Below are 22,711 nucleotides of genomic sequence, written 5' to 3' on the forward strand. Positions count from 1 at the left end.
GGGGTTTTCGGCTCCGGTTGGAAGGACACAGATCCGATCCAGTGACCATCTCTGAACCATGGATATGTTTGGAGAAAGCCAGGGTTTGAGACCCGCTGGTCGCCTGGTTCCATGGAGATGGTCAGATAAGCCAGGTGGTGACTCTCGTGTCAACTGGCTTTGGACCTTGTATGGACTCTATGGACAGTTCTTGGTCATCTCCCTACGCTTGTCGTTGCCCCTTCTCTGTGCGTTCATCAACAGATGGAGTAGCGACCCTGGGAGCTCTGACATCATGTCATACTGGAAACACGTGGAGACGCAGTGATATTTTATATGTGCCCATGTACCCATACAATTCCCGGCATGTTGTTCAATAAAGTATTGCCGCCCTGTTTTACCTTAACCCTGTGTTGTCTGTGTAGTGTATTGCCCACTGTGAGATAGAGCGGGCGTTCAGTGGTATGAGCCGTGGTCCATGCAGTCTTGCTAAAGACAGCCGGGCCAGCGGACGAGACCACCCACTGACCCCGCTTCTCCGTAACACCGTATTTTTCAGATGATAAGACACACTTTTTTCCCAATTTTTTTTTTTGGGGGGGGGGAATGGGAGTGCATCTTATAGTCAGAATATACTTACAAGTAGCAACAACAAATACCTCAGTGACATTTCAATGCCAAAAAAACAGGGCTATAAGTACCCCATTAATGATAGAACAGAAAGTACCCACTCGAACCTAGATATATATGACAGGAGAAACAAGAGCAACCAGGTACCATAGATAAAATTATATATTTTATTGAAAGTTCAGAAATATGTCAAATTACCAAAAATAGTCACCGAACAACAACCATAAAACATGACGCATCAGCAAGAAAAGAGACAGAATAAGCCACGGAGCCAATGATTGCACCTGCCCGATTAGTGGAGCTTTTTAGACAGCCAATAAACATGCGGGGATTGCCTGCCAGTCACTGTAATGCTGTAGCCATCTTGATTGTGGCATTACTGTGGCCGGCCGCATAGCGTCATGAGGTCTATATGAGACCCTTGACACCATGCTCGTCCCACTGTACACCAGACACAGACAGAGCAGGAGGAGATGCTGTTTAGTGATGTGTGAGAGGGGCCAAGGCTGTAGTCGCGGCTATCAATGGTGGCTGCTTCAGCCTACCATGACCCTCCGTCACATACATACAATGTCCCAGCAGTAGCGTTCCTGTTTGTCTGCTTTCCTGTCCATCTGGATCCTCTCTGTTTCTCTGGGGGCTTCCTTCTTGAGAATCCATATAAAGAGAGACAGAGTCTAGTTCCAACTTAAAACAAACGATTTTACTTAGTTCCTTTCTCAGCTCGTCCAGTTCACGATTAGGTACAGCATTTGAAACTTCACAAGACACAACATTTTCTGTCCCTGTGCTGTCCCTTTCTTCATTAGGAATACCACCGGGTCGCACCGTTGTTCCCGGTACCGCAGCACTTGGTCTATCCAGTCTGACTAACTGTAGGAGTACACGGTCTGTTTCGCCCCAGACACTCAGGAGTCTGCCTAAGTAGCTGATCGCTATCATGACAACGCTGCCCTGTATTCCTCTGCTTCTCTGGCAATAGTTGCTTCTAGGCCCTGGACGAGCTGGGATCTTTTACTTGAACATAATGTTACAGGGCTCAACTGCCCTGTCCGGGCTCTCAGGCCCAACTCACTGAAATCAGGAAATCCTTCTAGATTACCCACAGTTGGCCCCTCCCAAATTAACTACTTCCTATCCTATTCTATGTTTTCTAAAGTGCCCCCCTCTAGAGGGCTAACTTCATCACTATACTTTCCCTGTACAATAATACAGTATAACGCACATACATTACACTACACTAAGGTACTTATAGCAGCATTACATTACACCCAATAACAGAGCCTAGGGCAAAGGGAGTGAGACACAAGTCAACCCCAGTACACCCCTTATACTTGCACAAAACTTAGAGGAGCCACGGCCACAAGAAGATGAAGTTGGAGAGTGGCAATTTTTTTTTAAAGGAGGGAGATGATGAGTCAGCTTATTGTTGTCAAGTCACTAAGTCAGGAGGACCAGGATGGGTTGGTGGTGGGATGCCGGCATGCAGAGCAAGGCCAGCAATGCTGAGAGGGAGGGATTGGCAGCGCCGAAACAGACAGGCAGAGGCACTGGTGTGACCAGAGGGACAAGGCAAGCAACTGTCACTCAGAGCAACGACGCTCCTGAATTTCTACGTCAAAGAGTTAGGTGTTTCCCAGTTTGTGACTTTTTAAGGAGAGTTATAAGCCCCAAAAATAGTCATTTGCAACCTGTGCCATGTCAAGATCAGCAAGAGGTTGACCACTAAGAACCTAACCACCACTAGCATAATCAGCCACGTCATCTAAGCACCCGACTCGGTAGTCCGGACGCCTGGGCGGCAGCCATTCCTCCGTACATGTTTCCAGGAACATCACCCGTGCCCTTACCAATGCGGTAATGTGATGTTCCACTTAACAACTGGCACATGGACAAGCCCTTGTGACCAGGGATGCTACTGAACATTTCACTGTTGGCACACTGGGTGAACATTGTGGAGGCTGGGGCTGCGTTCCACCATGGCAAGGCACATGTGCTCCTGATGCCAAAGATTGCTGGCCCTACTTCTATCCACCTCCTACACCAGTTCCTGCACCCCTCCTGCTCCTCTTCATCCTTCATCTCCGATCTGCTATCTCAGAGCATGTCGTTTACATCACTCAGAAGCTCTGCCGCACTGCCTCAGAGCAGTGGCAACAGGCTGTACTGAAGCTGATTTGTCTAGGAGATAAGCCGCACATTGTGGCAGAGTTACTCAAAGGAATAACAGACCAGACAGATCTGTGGCTTTTGCCGCTTAACCTCAAACCAGGCATGGGCATGTGTGATAATGGTGGTAATCTGGTGGTGGCTGTGAAGCTCGGCAAGCTCATACATGTAACATGCTTGGCTCAAGCACTTAATTTGGTAGTTCAGAGGTTTCTTAAAACCTACCCAGATTTGCCAGAGCTCCTGGTCAATATACGCTGCATCAGTACCCATTTTCAAAAATCTTCAACAGATGCCACCGCTCTGGCAGTGCTGCAGCAATGCATGCAAGTGCCAGCTCACCGACTGATGTGTGATATGCTCACAGGCTGGAACTCCACACTGCAAATGATGGCAATACATAATGAGCAGCATAAGCCAGTGGTTGAGTAACAGCTCCAACATACCCATCGGTGTTCTGGTTAGCCTCCGCACATAACAGCTGCACAGTGGGCATGGATGTCTGACATTTGTGCAGTGCTCCACGACTTTGAAGACAGCACAAAGATAGTGAGCGGTGATGACACCATACTGAGCGCAACGATCCCGCTTCTGTACATACTTAAACAGTCGCTGCTCATAATTAATCGTGAAGCTATGCATGTGGACCAGGTGGAGATGGAGGAAGAGGCAGAGAGATTATAGCCAGCCCAGCCTTATCTCACCTGCTCAGCGTGGACTGGATAACAATGAGTAGGTGGAGACTAATGTGGCTGATTATGAGAAACAGGGCTAGCACAACAGAGGCTAGAATCCACACAACCTTTGTCCCATCTCTCCTATGTGAATGGGCTGGGGAGGGGAACGAGGAGGAAAAGGAGGAGGATGAGATGAAAAGTGGTCATGATGGTGGAGACAGGGAAGTATTGGCTGTAGGGAGCTTGGCACATATGGCCGACTTTATGTACCGATGCCTTTCCTGTGACCGTCACATCATATTTATCTTGGCCAAAAAAGATTGCTGGTTGTTTACTCTGCTAGACCCACGCTACAAGGAGAACTTTGCATCGCTCCTTCCTGAGGCAGAGATGTCTTCTAAAATGGTGCTATAAAAGAAGGCCACTGTGGAAAAATTCCCATCAGACAATGCTAGCAGTAGGGGGAAAACTGCCTCATTAGCCAACCAAGGAAGATGAGGAGGTGAGGGGGACACACGTCAGAGGCATGGGTACACTGTCAAAGGCCTGGGCCAATTTCATGACACCAGCTCAGCGTCCAAGGCCTGATGCCTGGGTATTTTTTAAAAGGAGGGAAACGTTTTTAACCCCTTCATGACCCAGCCTATTTTGACCTTAATGACCTGGCCGTTTTTTGCAATTTTGACCAGTGTCCCTTTATGAGGTAATAACTCAGGAACGCTTCAACGGATCCTCACAGTTCTGAGATTTTTTTTTGTGACATATTGGCCTTCATGTTAATGGTAAATTTAGGTCGATAATTTTTGCGTTTATTTGTGAAAAAAATGGAAATTTGGTGAAAATTTTGAACATTTCGCAGTTTTCAAATTTTGAATTTTTATTCAGTTAAACGAGAGAGTTATGTGACACAAAATAGTTAATAAATAACATTACCCACATGTCTACTTTACATCAGCACAATTTTGGAAACAAAATTTTTTTTTTTGCTAGGAAGTTATAAGGGTTAAAATTTGACCAGCGATTTCTCATTTTTACAACAAAATTTACAAAACCATTTTTTTTAGGGACCACCTCACATTTGAAGTCAGTTTGAGGGGTCTATATGGCTGAAAATACCCAAAAGTGACACCAGTCTAAAAACTGCACCCCTCAAGGTACTCAAAACCACATTCAAGAAGTTTATTAACCCTTCAGGTGCTTCACAGCAGCAGAAGCAACATGGAAGGAAAAAATGAACATTTTACTTTTTAGTCACAAAAATTATCTTTTAGCAACATTTTTTTTATTTTCCCAAGGGTAAAAACAGAAACTGGACCCCAGAAGTTATTGTACAATTTGTCCTGAGGATGCCAATATCTCATATGTGGGGGGGAACCACTGTTTGGGCGCACAACAGGGCTCGGAAGGGAAGGAGCGCCATTTGACTTTTTCAATGAAAAATTGGCTCCAATCTTTAGCGGACACCATGTCGTGTTTGGAGAGCCCCTGCGTACCTAAACATTAGAGCTCCCCCACAAGTGACCCCATTTTGGAAACGAAACCCCCCAAGGAACTTATCTAGATGCATAGTGAGCACTTTGAACCCCCAGGTGCTTCACAAATTGATCCGTAAAAATGAAAAAGTACTTTTTTTCACAAAAAATTCCTTTTAGCCTCAATTTTTTCATTTTCACATGGGCAACAGGATAAAATGGATCTTAAAATGTGTTGGGCAATTCCTCGTGAGTACACCGATACCTCATATGTGGGGGTAAACCACTGTTTGGGCGCACGGCAGGGCTCGGAAGGGAAAGAGCGCCATTTGACTTTTTGAATGAAAAATTATCTCCAATCGTTAGCGGACACCATGTCGCGTTTGCAGAGCCCCTGTGTGCCTAAGCATTAGAGCTCCCCCACATGTGACCCCAATTTGGAAACTAGACCTCGCATGGAACTTATCTAGATGTGCGGTGACCACTTTAAACCCCCAAGTGCTTCACAGAAGTTTATAACGCAGAGCCGGGAAAATAAAAAATCATTTTTCTTTCCTCAAACATTATTTTTTAGCCTGCAATTTTTTTTATTTTCACAAGGGTAACGGGAGAAATTGGACATCAATAGTTGTTGTTCAGTTTGTCCTGAGTACGCTGATACCCCATATGTGGGGGTAAACCACTGTTTGGGCGCACGTCAAGTCTCGGAAGGGAGGGAGCACCATTTGACTATTTGAACGCAAGATTGGCTGGAATCAATGGAGGCGCCATGTTGCGTTTGGAGACCCCTGATGTGCCTAAGCAGTGGAAACCCCTCAATTCTAACTCCAACACTAACCCCAACACACCCCTAACCCTAATCCCAACTGTAGCCATAACCCTAATCACAACCCTAACCCTAACACACCCCTAAACACAACCCTAACCCCAACACACCCCTAACCCTAATCCTAACCCTAATCCCAACCCTAACCACAACTTTAACCCCAACACACACCTAACCCTAACCCTAACCACAAGCCTAATCTTAACCCTATTTCCAACGCTAGCCCTAATTCCAACCCTAACTCTAATTCCAACCCTAACCCTAAGACTATGTGCCTACGTTGCGGATACGTGTGAGATTTTTCCGCACCATTTTTGAAAAATCCGCAGATAAAAGGCACTGCGTTTTACCTGCGGATTTTCTGCGGATTTCCAGTGTTTTTTGTGCGGATTTCACCTGTGGATTCCTATTGAGGAACAGGTTAAAACTCTGCGGAATCCGCACAAAGAATTGACATGCTGCGGAAAATACAACACAGCATTCCCGCGCGGTATTTTCCGCACTATGGGCACAGCGGATTTTGTTTTCCATAGGTTTGCATGGTACTGTAAATCTGATGGAAAACTGCTACGAATCCGCAGCGGCCAATCCGCTGCGGATCCGCGGCCAATGCGCAGTGGATCCACAGCTAAATCTGCACCGTGTGCACATAGCCTACTTCTAACCCTAATCCTAGCCCTAACCCTAACTCTAACCCTAGTTTTAACCCTAACCCTAATGGAAAAAAATATATACAGTGGGGCAAAAAAGTATTTAGTCAGTCAGCAATAGTGCAAGTTCCACCACTTAAAAAGATGAGAGGCGTCTGTAATTTACATCATAGGTAGACCTCAACTATGGGAGACAAACTGAGAAAAAAAAATCCAGAAAATCACATTGTCTGTTTTTTTTATCATTTTCTTTGCATATTATGGTGGAAAATAAGTATTTGGTCAGAAACAAACAATCAAGATTTCTGGCTCTCACAGACCTGTAACTTCTTCTTTAAGAGTCTCCTCTTTCCTCCACTCATTACCTGTAGTAATGGCACCTGTTTAAACTTGTTATCAGTATAAAAAGACACCTGTGCACACCCTCAAACAGTCTGACTCCAAACTCCACTATGGTGAAGACCAAAGAGCTGTCAAAGGACACCAGAAACAAAATTGTAGCCCTGCACCAGGCTGGGAAGACTGAATCTGCAATAGCCAACCAGCTTGGAGTGAAGAAATCAACAGTGGGAGCAATAATTAGAAAATGGAAGACATACAAGACCACTGATAATCTCCCTCGATCTGGGGCTCCACGCAAAATCCCACCCCGTGGGGTCAGAATGATCACAAGAACGGTGAGCAAAAATCCCAGAACCACGCGGGGGGGCCTAGTGAATGAACTGCAGAGAGCTGGGACCAATGTAACAAGGCCTACCATAAGTAACACACTACGCCACCATGGACTCAGATCCTGCAGTGCCAGACGTGTCCCACTGCTTAAGCCAGTACATGTCCGGGCCCGTCTGAAGTTTGCTAGAGAGCATTTGGATGATCCAGAAGAGTTTTGGGAGAATGTCCTATGGTCTATTGAAACCAAAGTGGAACTGTTTGGTAGAAACAAAACTTGTCGTGTTTGGAGGAAAAAGAATACTGAGTTGCATCCATCAAACACCATACCTACTGTAAAGCATGGTGGTGGAAACATCATGCTTTGGGGCTGTTTCTCTGCAAAAGGGCCAGGATGACTGATCCGGGTACATGAAAGAATAAATGGGGCCATGTATCGTGAGATTTTTAGTGCAAACCTCCTTCCATCAGCAAGGGCATTGAAGATGAAACGTGACATGACAATGATCCAAAGCACACCGCCAGGGCAACGAAGGAGTGGCTTCGTAAGAAGCATTTCAAGGTCCTGGAGTGGCCTAGCCAGTCTCCAGATCTCAACCCTATAGAAAACCTTTGGAGGGAGTTGAAAGTCCGTGTTGCCAAGCGAAAAGCCAAAAAACATCACTGCTCTAGAGGAGATCTGCATAGAGGAATGGGCCAACATACCAACAACAGTGTGTGGCAACCTTGTGAATACTTACAGAAAACGTTTGACCTCTGTCATTGCCAACAAAGGATATATTCCAAAGTATTGAGATGAAATTTTGTTTCTGACCAAATACTTATTTTCCACCATAATATGCAAATAAAATGTTTAAAAAAACAGACAATGTGATTTTCTGGATTTTTTTTTCTCAGTTTGTCTCCCATAGTTGAGGTCTACCTATGATGTAAATTACAGACGCCTCTCATCTTTTTAAGTGGTGGAACTTGCACTATTGCTGACTGACTAAATACTTTTTTGCCCCACTGTATATATTTTCATTATTTTATTATTGTCCCTACCTATGGGGGTGATAAATGGGGGGTTCATTTACTTTTTTTTAATTTTGATCACTGTGATAGGTTTTATCACAGTGATCAAAATGTACCTATAACGAATTTGCCCGCCATTTTGGAAGATGGTGGCGCTCATGAAGAAGACGGAAGGACATCGGGAGGGTCGGTAAGTATGAGGGGGGAGATCGGAGCACGGGGGGATCGGAGCACGGGGGGTTGGATCGGAGCACGGGGGAGCGGACACGAGGACGGGGGAGCGAACAGGACGACAGAGGGGAGTGGAGCACAGGACAGAGGACTGGGAGGGAGATCAGTGGCGGTGGGGGGGCAGATCAGGGTTTCCAGCCATAGCCAATGATATTGCAGCATCGGCCATAGCTGGGTTGTAATATTTCACCAGTTTTCATATGTGAAATATTACAAATTGCTCTGATTGGCTGTTTCACTTTCAACAGCCAATCAGAGCGATCGTAGCCACGGCGGACTGAAGTACCACTCCCCCTGTCCCTGCAGATCAGGTGAAATTGGAGTTAACCCTTTCACCCGATCTGCAGGGACGCGATCCCTCCATGACGTCACATAGGCGTCATAGGTCGGATTGGCACCAACTTTCATAACGCCTACGTGGCGTCAAAGGTCGGGAAGGAGTTAAAGATCGGCAATACCTGGCTGACCAAACCAGTGTACTCCCTAATTTGAACATTTCAATGCCCCACCATACCTCTTTGTAGAGTCTGATGGAAAAAAGCTCAGCTTTCCCACTGACACCCATTATTATCGAAACGAGCATGCGAGTATTAGGAATTGCTCTGTCCGAGCACCCGAGCATTTTAGTGCTCGCTCATCTCTAATCGTAATGTAACTGGAGATTTATTGTGAGGGTCTGTGGGAAAACACAATGCAGCCTTTGTCATCTCAGTTGTTCACTACGCAGAGTGCAGCAGACGAGATGAATTTGTGATTGGCTGCTGCACTCTCTCCCATCAGCTTTGTTTTCTCTGTTGCTGCATATGCAGAGCACATCAGCTGCTGAGAATCTCCGCTGCTGAGCTCTGCATAGGAACCTACAACACCGACCTAGATGGTAACATTTTACACTGTCAGAGTTGGTTATCTGGGGCAAAAGTCCCTGTGCCCCTCCAGCTACACCTCTGTATAAAATAGAAACCAATCCTGAGGTCTTGATCTTTATGTTCTTTCTTCAGGAACATTGCTGGACTCCGGCTCCGGCTCTTCCTCTCCGGACTCATCCTGATCGCTCTGCTATACTGAGGTGTCTGCTGACAGTACCTAACGCCTGAGCCTGGACAAGCCCCGGATTACTCTATGCTGCCTATAACTGGGAAGGGAAATGAAGGCTCCATACCCTCAATCTCTTAAATCATATAGTTAACCCCTTACTGACATTTAAATGTTTTTTCACTTTTGATTTTTTTCCCCTTTTTTTTTTAATTTTTCCATCACCACACAGTCGTATCAGGGTTTCTTTTTTGCAACACGAATTGTAGTTTTTTTTTTATTGACACTATTCACTTTACCATAAAATGAACTGAAAAACAATGAGAAACGAGGGATTATCACAGGCTGTATAAAAGCAAAAGCATGGAATGCAGCAGCCATTTTGGTATGAATCTGGATAGTGATATCACCTCAAAGCTCAGAGATTAGTTTTAAACATAGGAAGAGAGAGACAATAAGAAACCGTACACATAGTGTGTGACAGCGGTGAAGAAGATCCGTGCGTGAGGAAAACAGGATGGGTTTAATTTATAGGGAGAGTGATAAGAGAGAAGATTAACGAGAACCATTAGGATTGTATTCCTCAAACTAATGACATGTATGTGGAGGCACCCTAATGCTGATTAATTTCTGACATTGCTTATAGAAATCCATTTTGCTGTTTTAGGGAAATTCATATGTTATGAATTAATTAGCATACAATTATGTTAATTGTATGCTAATGAGCCACAGGGGGTGGATACTGCACTTACAGCTCTCCCGCCTGCCTCGTCAGAGACACAAAAGGGTCGGCTTAGTTTACTTTCCTTATTTCCACTTTAAGGAAATGTCTACATGCGCATTTTTTTCCAACCATAACAATCGGATGATGGTAATTGTTGAGAAAGATGAAGAGTTCTTGCTGTGAATTGTCTGCGTCCGCGTATCTGAGTCATGTAGATCTGTAATGTCCAGTCTATTCGTTTCTTATTCCGTAGTGATGTGTTCTGGGGTGATCATCTTTACATTTTATGTCATTTTATGTTAGTTTTAGGGAGTTACGTGATGTTGGATATTTAGGTTTCACCAAGGAAACATTGGGAAGGATCAACGAGGGGGATGGATCCGCGAAACGGCGCACAAGTGTGCAGACGTCTGTCTCCTGCATTGCACGTCTGTCTCAGCACGATAAATGAAGTGCAACCGCAAGGTCGATCCGGGGCGGCCGTACGCTCCTTACGTGAATGTGATGGAGATCGATATTTGCTGCATATGAAGTTTGTGTTTATATTCTTCTTAATAAGAAGTTGTGGAACGCCTGCCAGGGCCGTGGGGTACTCAGTACCGGGTCCGTTACTTAAAGGGACGTGTCACGGCGGCATCCCGGTCCATGGCCCTGGGAGCCAATGTTAAAGGGAAGGTCTTTAAAGAGGTTTTTGAAATTAGGAGAGTTCGTGACACCACCTGTGGTATTCAGTCAGGGATGACCAACGCTGCTTAAAGGGGCCCTCTAGGGTGATGTTATGGGAGCCAGATGGTATAACTTCCCACAGGTGATGTAGGTCCCCAAGGTTCCCAGTGAATAGATGGAGGATGGTGAGTGGTGCAGTAAAGAACGAACGACACAGTTGTCTCTTTACCTGGTTTACTGATGGTAGCAGGCGGCCACAGTCCAGGGCACCAGATCACAGGTACAGGCAGAGTCCAGCTTTATCAGGTGGAGTTAAAAGCCTTCCTTCTAGCGCTGTGTTGTTAATGTCCCTTACTGCCTATGGCTTTGTAGCAAGGTCCTCTCAGTTATCTCTGTCCTTTGTGTAAGTGGGACACAAACCCGTATGACAGGTGACTCGAGCCTTTTTACAGGGTCTCTATCACGACCTGGGCTCTATGTGTCACTGTGTCTTCTGGATGTTAGGGCGAACAGGTGATGTATAATCCAGCTGTCCTACCGGTTTCTGCTATGTGTCATAGGGTCCCACAAAAGCCTCGGTCTTCCGGCTACCGGTGTCAATCAGTAGCCCAGTCCCAGCTATTCTCTCCTGTTGTCATTCTCCTGTGCTTCGCTCTCCGGCACATTAGCTAAAAGCTGTTCTTCCTTCTGTATCTCGCTATCTAGGAGCTACAGCACCTCAGGCTGTACAGCCCCTCACCCGTCCTTCTACCTCAGACTGCTCCAGTCTGCTGTCTGGCACCAACTGTCTAAATCTTCCCAACTGCCTAGCAACTAACTCCTCCTCCAGACCAAAGAGAGAGCAGCTCCCCTGATTTTGGGTGTAGAGCTCCCCCTTCTGGCCTGGAGTCAGAATGGTGTTGTATGTGCTGATTACCTGTTAAAAGGAATCTTCCATCGCTTCCAAGCGTGACATCACTCTCCCCGTGAGGAAAGCAATGCCACTGTGACAACCAGGACCCTGGGGCGATTGGAGAGAAGGATGCACCTTTGTGCGTGCGATACCGCTCACTGACACTCCCATCAGGTCTGCTGAAAAGAAGTTGCTTTTTGTTGAATATATTGAATTTATGATTTCTCCTTCACCCAAAAGCCCCTGGTTTCTCCTGAAGTGGATACTAAGCAGACGCAACACATCTGACTTTTTTATGTCTTTATTTGTATATGTTGAAAAATAAAAAATGCTGAGTACCCCGGAATAATGCCCCTGCTACCATTAGTCTTGTGGTGACCAATATCACATCTATATCAGGGATATCACCCAGGGGAGGGCGTCTCAGCAACCGCCTTCTCACATCAGCATCAGACTTCCGAGAATCCCCCTCATCCTCTGGTCGGGGATTTTATTCTTCAGGTCTTCATTTTCAGTAGAGTCTTTTAGGATCACTGATTTTTGCTCCAAAACCAAAAATGTTGTATCTGGTTGCAGAATTGGCGATAGTATTTCCTTATTAATCCGAGACCAAAAATAACAAAAATAATACTGAACATGGCCATGAAACCTAGAAAAAGAAGAAGAAAATCATATTATTCCAATGACACTCAGATTCCTTCCTGAAAAATTATATTACCACATTATGGGTTCATGTATCTGTCTATCACACTAGATAGAAGATTATACCGACCAAGCAAGACCTTATCTACTATATAATTGTCTAAGGGTCACTTCCATCTTTCTGTCTGTCCTTCTGTCTGTCACGGATATTCATTGGTCGCGGCCTCTGTCTGTCATGGAATCAAAGTCGCTGATTGGTCGCGGCAAAACAGCCACGACCAATCAGTGACAGGCACAGTCCGGCGGAAAAATGGCCGCTCCTTCCTCCCCGCAGTCAGTGCCCGCTCCATACTCCCCTCCAGTCAGCCCTCACACAGGGTTAATGGCAGCGTTACACTGACTTATGCTGTGGTGTAACGCACTCCCTTAACGCTGCTATTAACCCTGTGTGACCAACTTTATACTATTGATGCTGCCTATGCAGCATCAATAGTAAAAAGATCTAAGGTTAAAAATAATTAAAAAATAAAAAATCATTATATACTCACTGTCCATCGGCCCCCGCATCCAGAACTGGCCTTTACCGCTCCTCGCGTCGTTCTGGTGACCGGTCCATGCATTGCGGTCTCGTGAGATGATGACGTGGTGGTCTTGCGAGACCACTACATCATCATCTCACGATACCGCAATACACCGCGCGACCAATCAGCGACATTGGTGTGGGATTTAAATCTCGCTTCACTGATTGGTCGCGCCCAGCCGGCGTGACCAATCAGCGACATTCGCGCAGGATTTAAATCCCGCTTCGCTGATTGATAGTGCCCTGCCGGCGCGCCCAATCAGCGACATTGCCGCGAGACTTTTTACTATTGAGTCTGCCTATGCAGCATCAATAGTAAACAGATGTAATGTTAAAAATAATAATAATAAAAAAAAAAAACCTGCTATTCTCACCTTCCGCAGTCCAACGATGCACTCGCGCTGGCCGCCATCTGCCATACCCAGAGATGCATTGCGAAATTACCCAGAACACTTAGCGGTCTCGCGAGACTGCTAAGTCATCTGGGTAATTTCGTAATGCATCCTGGGAACGGAAGATGGCGGCAGCCGCGCTTCTCGGCACAGCTTCGCTGGATCTCAGGGGGTGAGTATATAACTATTTGTTGTTTTAATTTTTTTTTAACAGGGATATGGTGCCCACACTGCTAAATACTGTGTGGGCTGCGTTATATACTACATGGCTGCTATATACTACATGGGCAGTGTTATATACTCCGTGGGCTGTGTGATATACTGCGTGGGCTGTGCTATATACTATGTGCCCTGTGTTATATACTGCATGGCCTGTGTTATGTACTGCGTGGCTGCTATATACTGCGTGGGCAGTGTTATATAGTATGTGGGCTGTGTTATAAACTGCTTGGGTTGTGTTATATACTGCATGGGCTGTGCTATATACTATGTGGGCTGTGTTATATACTATGTCGCGTGTGTTATATACTGCGTGGCTGCTATATACTGCGTGGGCTGTGCTATATAGTACATGGGCTGTGTTATATACTATGTGGGCTGTGTTATATACTCTGTGGGCTGTGTGATATACTGCGTGGGCTGTGTTATATAGTACGTGGGCTGTGTTATATACTCCGTGGGCTGTGTGATATACTGCGTGGCCTGTGTTATATACTACGTGACCTGTGTTATATACTGCGTGGCTGCTATATACCGCGTGGCCTGTGTTATATACTGTTTGGGCTGTGTTATATACTGCGTGGCCACTGTTATATACTGCATGGCCTGTGTTATATACTACGTGACTTGTTATATACCGCATGGCCTGTGTTATATACTTTGTGGGCTGTGTTATATACTCCATGGGCTGTATGATATACTGCATGGGCTGTGATATATACAACGTGGCCTGTGTTATATACTGCGTGGCTGCTATATACTGCATGGGCTGTGTTATGTACTCCGTGGGCTGTGTGATATACTGTGTGGCCTGTGTTATATACTGCATGGCTGCTATATACTGCGTGGGCTGTGTTATATAGTACATGGGCTGTGTTATATACTCTGTGGGCTGTGTGATATACTGCGTGGCCTGTGTTATATACTACGTGACTTTTTATATACCGCGTGGCCTGTGTTATATACTGTTTGGGCTGTGTTATATACTGCGTGGCCACTGTTATATACTGCGTGGCCTGTATTAACGCATCGGGTATTCTACAATATGAATGTATCTATAAAGCAGCCACATAGTATATAGCACAGGCCACGCAATATTTGCTATATACTACGTGGCCTGTGCTATATACTATGTGGCTGCTATATACATGCATACATACATATTCTAGAATACCCGATGCGTTAGAATCGGGCCACCATCTAGTTTGATATAATCGCCCAGGCTCCTCCCTTTATTGAGGCCGCTCCCCATTTTGAGGGTCTTCACCCTTATTGAAGTTCCACCCATTATTGAGGTTCCTCCCTTTATTGAGGATCCTCCCATTTGTAAATGCTCCTCTTTCTAGGTGCTCTTTCCCTTTGCAGATGTTCCCCTCCTTATCAAAGTCTCTTTTTTTGTAAGCTCCTCCCCTTATTGAGGCTCCTCCCCTTTGTAACTTCTCCTCTTTCTAGGTGCTCCTTCCCCTTGCAGAGGTTCTCCCCCCTTTTGAAATTCATCCCCTTATGTAGGCTACTCCCATTACTGAGGATCCTCACCTTTGTAAATGTTCCTTCTCTTTCTAGGTGCTCCTTCCCCTTACAGAGGTTCCCTTCATTTTTTAAATCATCCCCCTTATAAAGGTTCCTCCCCTTATTGAGGATCCTCCCTTTTGTAAATGCTCGTCCCCTTTCTAGTCTCTCCTTCCTCCTGCAGAGGTTCCTCTCCTTATTCAAGTTATCCTTTTTATGGAAGTTCCTTTTCCTTATTGACCATCTTTCCCTTTGTAGACGCTCCTCTTCTTTCTAGGGGGTCCTTCCCCTTCTAGAGGTTTTACTCTGATTATGGAGGTTCCTCCCCTCTATATATATACTGATGTTCCTGAATCGAGCAGGTCGGACCCTCAGAATGGCTCAACTCAAGCCAATAGGAAACTCAAGCATTTTTCTGGCATACCCTCACATTAAATCAGGGGGGCAGGAAATGGACGGAAACAGTGCTGAAATGTAATGAGAACATCATGGGGAAGAAACCTGGATACATCTCTAACTCCCAGGTCACTGCTGGGAAATAAATCAATAATAATAAAAAATAACATAGGGTCGATAACCAGCCAGGGTAAAGCAGACAGCTGGGGGCTGATCTTATCAGACTGAAGAGGTCCATGGATATTGGCACCATACCAGCCTAAAACTACCAGCCTGCACATTGTCACATTACAATTGTCCGGATATTCCCGATTGACCTGGTGCAGTGGCAATCTGGGTAATATTTTTTGGGCTTAATGTCAGCTGTGTAATGTCAGCTGGCATCAAGCCCAGGGGTCAGTAATGGAGAGGCATTTATCACAACCCCCCATTACTAACTCAGTAAGTAAAAAGAGAAAAAAAAACACAGAAAAAATACTTTATTTGAATAAAGAACCCCCCTTGTTCACTAATTTATTGTAAAAAATGTTTCCAGCATAACCCACATTCCTCGATGTCTTTGGCGTCTGTGAACAGCAGTACAGTCAGCTTTTCACAGGCGCCGGCTCTAGCTTAGTAAAGCATTGAGCAAGCGGCTCTGATGAGAGTTGTTCTCACTCAGCGGCACCCGTGAAAAGCTGCACTGTACTGCTATTCATAGACGCCTCTCCATTACTAACCCCTGGGCTTGATGCTACCGGACATTACACAGCTGACATCAACCCCAAAAATTATAACGCTGATTGCTGCTGCACCAGGGCAATTGGGAATAGCCGAGTAAAGTGCCGGAATTGTCACATGTAATGTGTTGCGTCAGTTCTGGGGAGGCTGCGGGCCGGTATTCTTAGGCTGGGAAGGGCCCAATAACCAGGTAACTTCCCAGCCTGATAATATCAGCCCCCAGCTGTCTCCTGTGAATTTCAGACTATTGCACATATCTGCAGCTGAGCTGGAGTCACTGATCGTTCCTGTGCCCACGTATAGAAAAGCTGCAATATAAATCATAGGAGAGCAGCAATAATAATAATAATCATTATTTATATAGCGCCAACATATTCTGCAGCGCTTTAGACGTTAACAGCTTCAAACACAAGAGTCATAAGTAACAATGTTAACAATACAATAAGCAACACAAGACGACCCTGCTCGTGAGAGCTTACAATCTATGAGGAGCCTGGAGGCAGATCTCTGACTATCGCTGACTGCAGCCGAGCTGGAGTCACTGATCACTGCACAGTCCCATACCTCCCAACTTTTGAAGATGGGAAAGAGGGACAAAGTTTGTGGCACGCAACGTGCACTGCGGCAAATTTTAGGCCATGCCTCTGACGACACCCATTCATAACTAATCACACCCGTATCCACACCCCAACCACACCCATTTAGCACTGCTGATCACACTGTTTCATAAAGAATAATATAAACAAAAAAATATGGTGGCCACACAGTGCTCCATACTGTATAATCAAAGATAAAGCCGTGTGCACTACTACTAGTGGTGCCCAGGTAGGTTCCCACACCATGTGATACTAAAAGAAAGAACCTGGCACTCAACTTAATGCTCGTGAGATTTTAATGGTAGTAGCCAAAAAACGTTTCGGTCCTATATCTGGACCTTCATCAGTTACTACAAACGTGAACATAAAGAAAATGTTATTTACAAATATATACAAAAAGAAACAAAAGAAAAACATAATGTGCAAAGAAAATATGTACATAGTATCTAGCTATCCGGCGGTCTCACTCAGCCTGACACTTGCTTGTCTATCCCAGTTTCTTTATCGAGATGACCTAAGTACCTCTTGTCATGGATGTGACATTTTGCGTTGTGTAACTTTGTGGTTCTCTGAACTATGTACATATTTTCTTTGCACATTATGTTTTTCTTTTGTTTCTTTTTGTATATATTTGTAAATAACATTTTCTTTATGTTCACGTTTGTAGTAAATCATGAAGGTCCAGATATAGGACCGAAACGTTTTTTGGCTACTACCATTAAAATCTCACGAGCATTAAGTTGAGTGCCAGGTTCTTTCTTTTACCATACTGTATAATGGCCACACATGATGCTCCATACTGTATAATGACCACACATGATGCTCCATACTGTATAATGGCCACATTATGCTCCATACTGTATAATGGCCCCACAGTGCTCCATACTGTATAATGTGTTATGACCTGGTGGTCAGGACAATAATGGACCTGGTGGTTAAGAGCACACGGAAGGACCTGATAGTTACTGATAATTAAGGACGAGCTCTGGGACGTGGGAACTCTGCTGACCGCAATCCCTAATCCTATCAAACACACTAGAAATAGCCGTGGATTGCGCCTAACGCTCCCTATGCAACTCGGCACAGCCTAAGAAACTAGCTAGCCCTGAAGATAGAAAAATAAGCCTACCTTGCCTAAGAGAAATTCCCCAAAGGAACAGGCAGCCCCCCACATATAATGACTGTGAGTAAGATGAAAATACAAACACAGAGATGAAATAGATTTAGCAAAGAGAGGCCCGACTTACTGAACAGACCGAGGATAGGAAAGGTTACTTTGCGATCAGCACAAAAACCTACAAAAAGACCACGCAGAGGGCGCAAAAAGACCCTCCGCACCGACTCACGGTGCGGAGGCGCTCCCTCTGCGTCCCAGAGCTTCCAGCAAGCAAGACAACAATAAAAATTGCAAGCTGGACAGAAAAATAGCAAACCAAAGAAATACAAGCAGGAACTTAACTTCTGCTGGGAAGACAGGTCACAAGAATGATCCAGGAGTGAACTAAACCAATACTGGAACATTGACAGGTGGCATGGAGCAAAGATCTAAGTGGAGTTAAATAGAGCAGCAGCTAACGAATTAACCTCGTCACCTGTGGAAGGAAACTCAGAAACACCCACTAGAGGAAGTCCATGGACAGAACCAGCCGAAGTACCATTCATGACCACAGGAGGGAGCCCGACAACAGAATTCACAACAATAATGGCCCCACTGCTGCTCCATACTGTATAATGGCCCCACATGATGCTCCATACTGTATAATGGCCACACATGATGCTCCATTCTGTATAATGGCCACACAGTGCTCCATACTGTATAATCCCCACACATGATGCTCCATACTGTATAATGGCCCCACATGATGCTCCATACTGTATAATGGCCACACAGTGCTCCATACTGTATAATCCCCACACATGACGCTCCATACTGTATAATGGCCCCACATGATGCTCCATACTGTATAATGGCCACACATGATGCTCCATACTGTATAATGGCCACACAGTGCTCCATACTGTATAATCCCCACACATGATGCTCCATACTGTATAATGGCCACACAGTGCTCCATACTGTATAATCCCCACACATGATACTCCATACTGTATAATGGCCCCACATGATGCTCCATACTGTATAATGGCCACACAGTGCTCCATACTGTATAATGACCGCACATGATGCTCAATACTGTATAATGGCCCCACATGATGCTCCATACTGTATAATGGCCACACAGTGCTCCATACTGTATAATCCCCACACATGACACTCCATACTGTATAATGGCCCCACATGATGCTCCATACTGTATAATGGCCACACATGATGCTCCATACTGTATAATGGCCACACAGTGCTCCATACTGTATAATCCCCACACATGATGCTCCATACTGTATAATGGCCACACAATGCTCCATACTGTATAATCCCCACACATGATACTCCATACTGTATAATGGCCCCACATGATGCTCCATACTGTATAATGGCCACACAGTGCTCCATACTGTATAAAGACCGCACATGATGCTCAATACTGTATAATGACTGCACATGATGCTCCATACTGTATAATGGCCACACAGTGCTCCATACTGTATAATGACCGCACATGATGCTCAATACTGTATAATGACCGCACATGATGCTCCATACTGTATAATCCCCACACATGATGCTCCATACTGCCTAATGGCCACACATGATGCTCCATACTGTATAATGACCGCACATGATACTTCGTACCGTATAATGGCCACACATAGCTACTCTTACGCACATGGCTGAGCTCCGTACACTTTGCACACACGACTCTGCTCCGTACACACGCGCTCCGCTCCATACACCTCGTACACATGCGGCTCCGCTCCATACACCTCGTACACATTTAGCTACGCTCCATACACCTCATACACACATGGCTCTGCTCCATACACCTGACCTCGTATACACATGGCTCTGCTACATCCAGTAAACACCTCCTGACCCCACACAAGGCAGCTTACTTACCTCATCCAGCAGCACCAAGGCAAGTTGGCAACCAGCGCCACAGCCGATTCCTGCAATCCACAGAGGTCCCGATCATGTGACCCTGACTCCTCCCCTCCTGTGACCTCATCACAGGTCCTGTGCGCACAGAGCAGCCAATATGTGGTGTAAGGCTCTGCGGGTGCAGGGATGACCGGCTGATGCATTGCACACCTCCCAACTAGTGCGGGACATACCGTATTTTCTGGCGTAAAAGACGACTGGGCGTATAAGACGACCCCCAACTTTTCCATATAAAATATGGAATTTGGGATATGCCCGCCGTATAAGACGGGGGTCATCTTATACGCCCAGTCATCTTATACGGCGTGTGGTTCCCAGGGTCTGGAGGAGTGGAGACTCTCCTTCAGGCCCTGGGATCCATATTCATGTTAAAAATAAAGAATAAAAATAAAAAACATGGATATTCTCACCCTCGGACGCGCCCTGGATCACAGCGCTGCTAGCGTCTCCCTCTATTCCTTAGAATGCTGTGAGTGAAGGACCTTCAGTGACGGACCGCTCATGTGACCGCAACGTCACTGAAGGTCCTTCACTCACCGCATTCTAAGGAACAGAGGGAGACGCTAGCAGCGCTGTGATCCAGGGCGCGTCCGAGGGTGAGAATATCCATGTTTTTTATTTTTATTCTTTATTTTTAACATGAATATGGATCCCAGGGCCTGAAGGAGAGTCTCCACTCCTCCAGACCCTGGGAACCACACGCCGAAATGCAGGATCGCTCCCTGCACACGCCGTACCCGGCGTATAAGACGACCCCCGACTTTTGGGACAATTTTTAGGGGTCAAAAAGTCGTCTTATACGCCGGGAAATACGGTACTTGTCCCGGCCGTGACAGCGGGGGAGACTGTCAAAATCGTGACAGTCCCGCTGGATCCGGGACGGTTGGGAGGTATGCAGACCTACAGATTACATAGGTGTGAGGAGGTGGAACACAAGAAGAGTCCGGGGCGGTTACCTTCTCTGCTCTGTGCCTGGAACCATTGAGCTGTGCTATAGGTTCCCCGGGGGCAGACTTGGAGACTGAGACAGGAAGGAAGCCGGGGAGAGAGCGGGAAAGGTGCGCGCACAAGTGGCAGAGCAGCGTCTGCAGCGGTCAGGGCAGGACGCAGCTGCGCTCCGGGGAAGAGAGAGGGCTCCCGGTCAGAGGACAAATGCAGGGAGATTGCCCAGAAAGACTGCATCTTGTGAGTACATGAAAGCGGACTTTGCTCTGACTGGAGAGAGGCGCCTTGACACCCGTGCAGAGACAGTGACCCCTGGTACCCACGGTATCAGTGCAGAGCCCTTGATTCCTGTTAAGAGACTTAATAATAGACTGAGCATCGTTTTTCCGGGATAGGCTGTGCTGTAAAAGCTAAAGACTCAGAGCCTGTGCATACCACATTAACTCCCGAAACCCCAGCCCACGGACAACAGAGGGACAACAAGTGCCGCTGTTTCTCGGCGCCTACGTTGGAGAAGACGACCCTTCAAGCAAGTTCTGTTACACTGTTTGACTCCCATATTTTGCATTGTTATCTTTTCAGTTCATTTTCTACTGTTTACTCCCTGCGAAGAGAATATGGTCCCCGTTAATAAATTCCCCCCAACAGTTGGTCTGTCTGTTCCGTGGTGACATACTCAACCCTGCACCCTATTACATAGGCACAGTACAGCTATAGGATCAGTACACAAAAAGGTCACACAGCCACAGGTATGGAACCATTATTGTACATGATGACACTACTGCCGGATGTGTAATTACTATTTCTGGGATGGTTTCTGTCTTTCTGGCTGTAGATCAAAAGCCGTCACGTTCTCACCTCGTAGTTTATAGTGCTCTTCCTTTAAGGAGCTCAGTAAATACCGATACTTTCTAATGGTGTTCGAGATTGAGTTTTCTCTCCGGAGCAGAGATCTCATTTGATCTGAAAAGAGGAATCGACAAGTCAGTTATAGAAACAGAGCGTCCGATCCCACAGTCCAAGTGATGGCACAGATGTAGAGATGAGCGAATCCATTATAAACCAAATTCATTTAGAATTTCTAGATGTATCCTACATGTATCCCGAACCCCTGGAACAGATATTTATCCAGATGTCCTCTGTGTAGCAGAACAGAAAATGAAATGGTCTGAAAGTCCATTCACTCGCTGCATAAAATAATCTGCATGTCACATGTGACAGTTCACACTGCAGATAATGACATGATATTTGGCACCTTGTCACCTGATACATGCAGATATTAATGTTGCTTGTAAACCATGTAATGTTTTTTTCCTCTTTGTGATGCTCCTGGGGAAATAACCAGTGTCTGTCGGCGCCACGCTTGAATTACATCTGGCAGCCAACAAATTGTTAACCAAAGACGCGGGTTAGAAAAAAAAATTAATTATTAAATGAATATATTGCCCCACCTGGAGTAATTCATGCGCCATTGATCACAGCACTGCCTTAAACTATAGTTTCTGGAATATTAAACATCTGATATCATGTTCATTGATTAACATGCAGGGGCAACCCCGTCCCACGGCCCCTGATGCCGAGTCTGGTAACTTTCTTTTCATTTTGCACTTTAGCTGCCTCAAGTCAGTGGCAAAGTACAGCACTTACTGCCAGGTTTGTCTTCTGTTCTCTGCCAGTCCTGATCTGGCACCTCCTGCCGCTTGTATCTTCTGTTCTCTACCAGTCCTGATCTAGAGCCTCCTGACAGCTGTGACTGATATCCTTTGCCTGCCTTGAACTACTGCCTCCTTACAGTTGTATCTTATGTTCCCTGCATTTCCTGATCTGGCACCTCCTGCCGCTTGCGTCTTCTGTTCTCTGCCAGTCCTGATCTAGAGCCTCCTGACAGCTGTGACTGATGTCCTCTGCCTGTCCTGTCCTAGCACCTCCTGACAGTTGGGTCTTTTGTTCTCTGCCTGACCTGATCTAGTGCCTCCTGACAGGAGTGTCTGATGTTCTTGGCCTGCCCTGTCCTAGCACC

The 22,711-nt window shown here is 45.8% G+C and overlaps 1 protein-coding gene across 1 annotated transcript in view; it reads right to left on the bottom strand.

Moving 5' to 3' along the window:
• Positions 1 to 11,938: 11,938 nt before the first annotated feature.
• The window catches only part of LOC138671404 (ecto-ADP-ribosyltransferase 5-like), a 179,388-nt gene continuing 168,615 nt past the window's right edge, over positions 11,939 to 22,711 (bottom strand). Inside the window, exons 8-9 of the mRNA XM_069759547.1 lie at positions 21,550 to 21,654; positions 11,939 to 12,280 (exon numbers count right to left, since the gene is read on the bottom strand). Coding sequence (XP_069615648.1) covers positions 12,162 to 12,280; positions 21,550 to 21,654 — 224 coding nt within the window. The 3' untranslated portion in view covers positions 11,939 to 12,161. The remainder of the gene's footprint in view (positions 12,281 to 21,549; positions 21,655 to 22,711) is intronic.

Source organism: Ranitomeya imitator, chromosome 3 (genome assembly GCF_032444005.1).
Source record: "Ranitomeya imitator isolate aRanImi1 chromosome 3, aRanImi1.pri, whole genome shotgun sequence".
Taxonomy (NCBI): domain Eukaryota; kingdom Metazoa; phylum Chordata; class Amphibia; order Anura; family Dendrobatidae; genus Ranitomeya; species Ranitomeya imitator.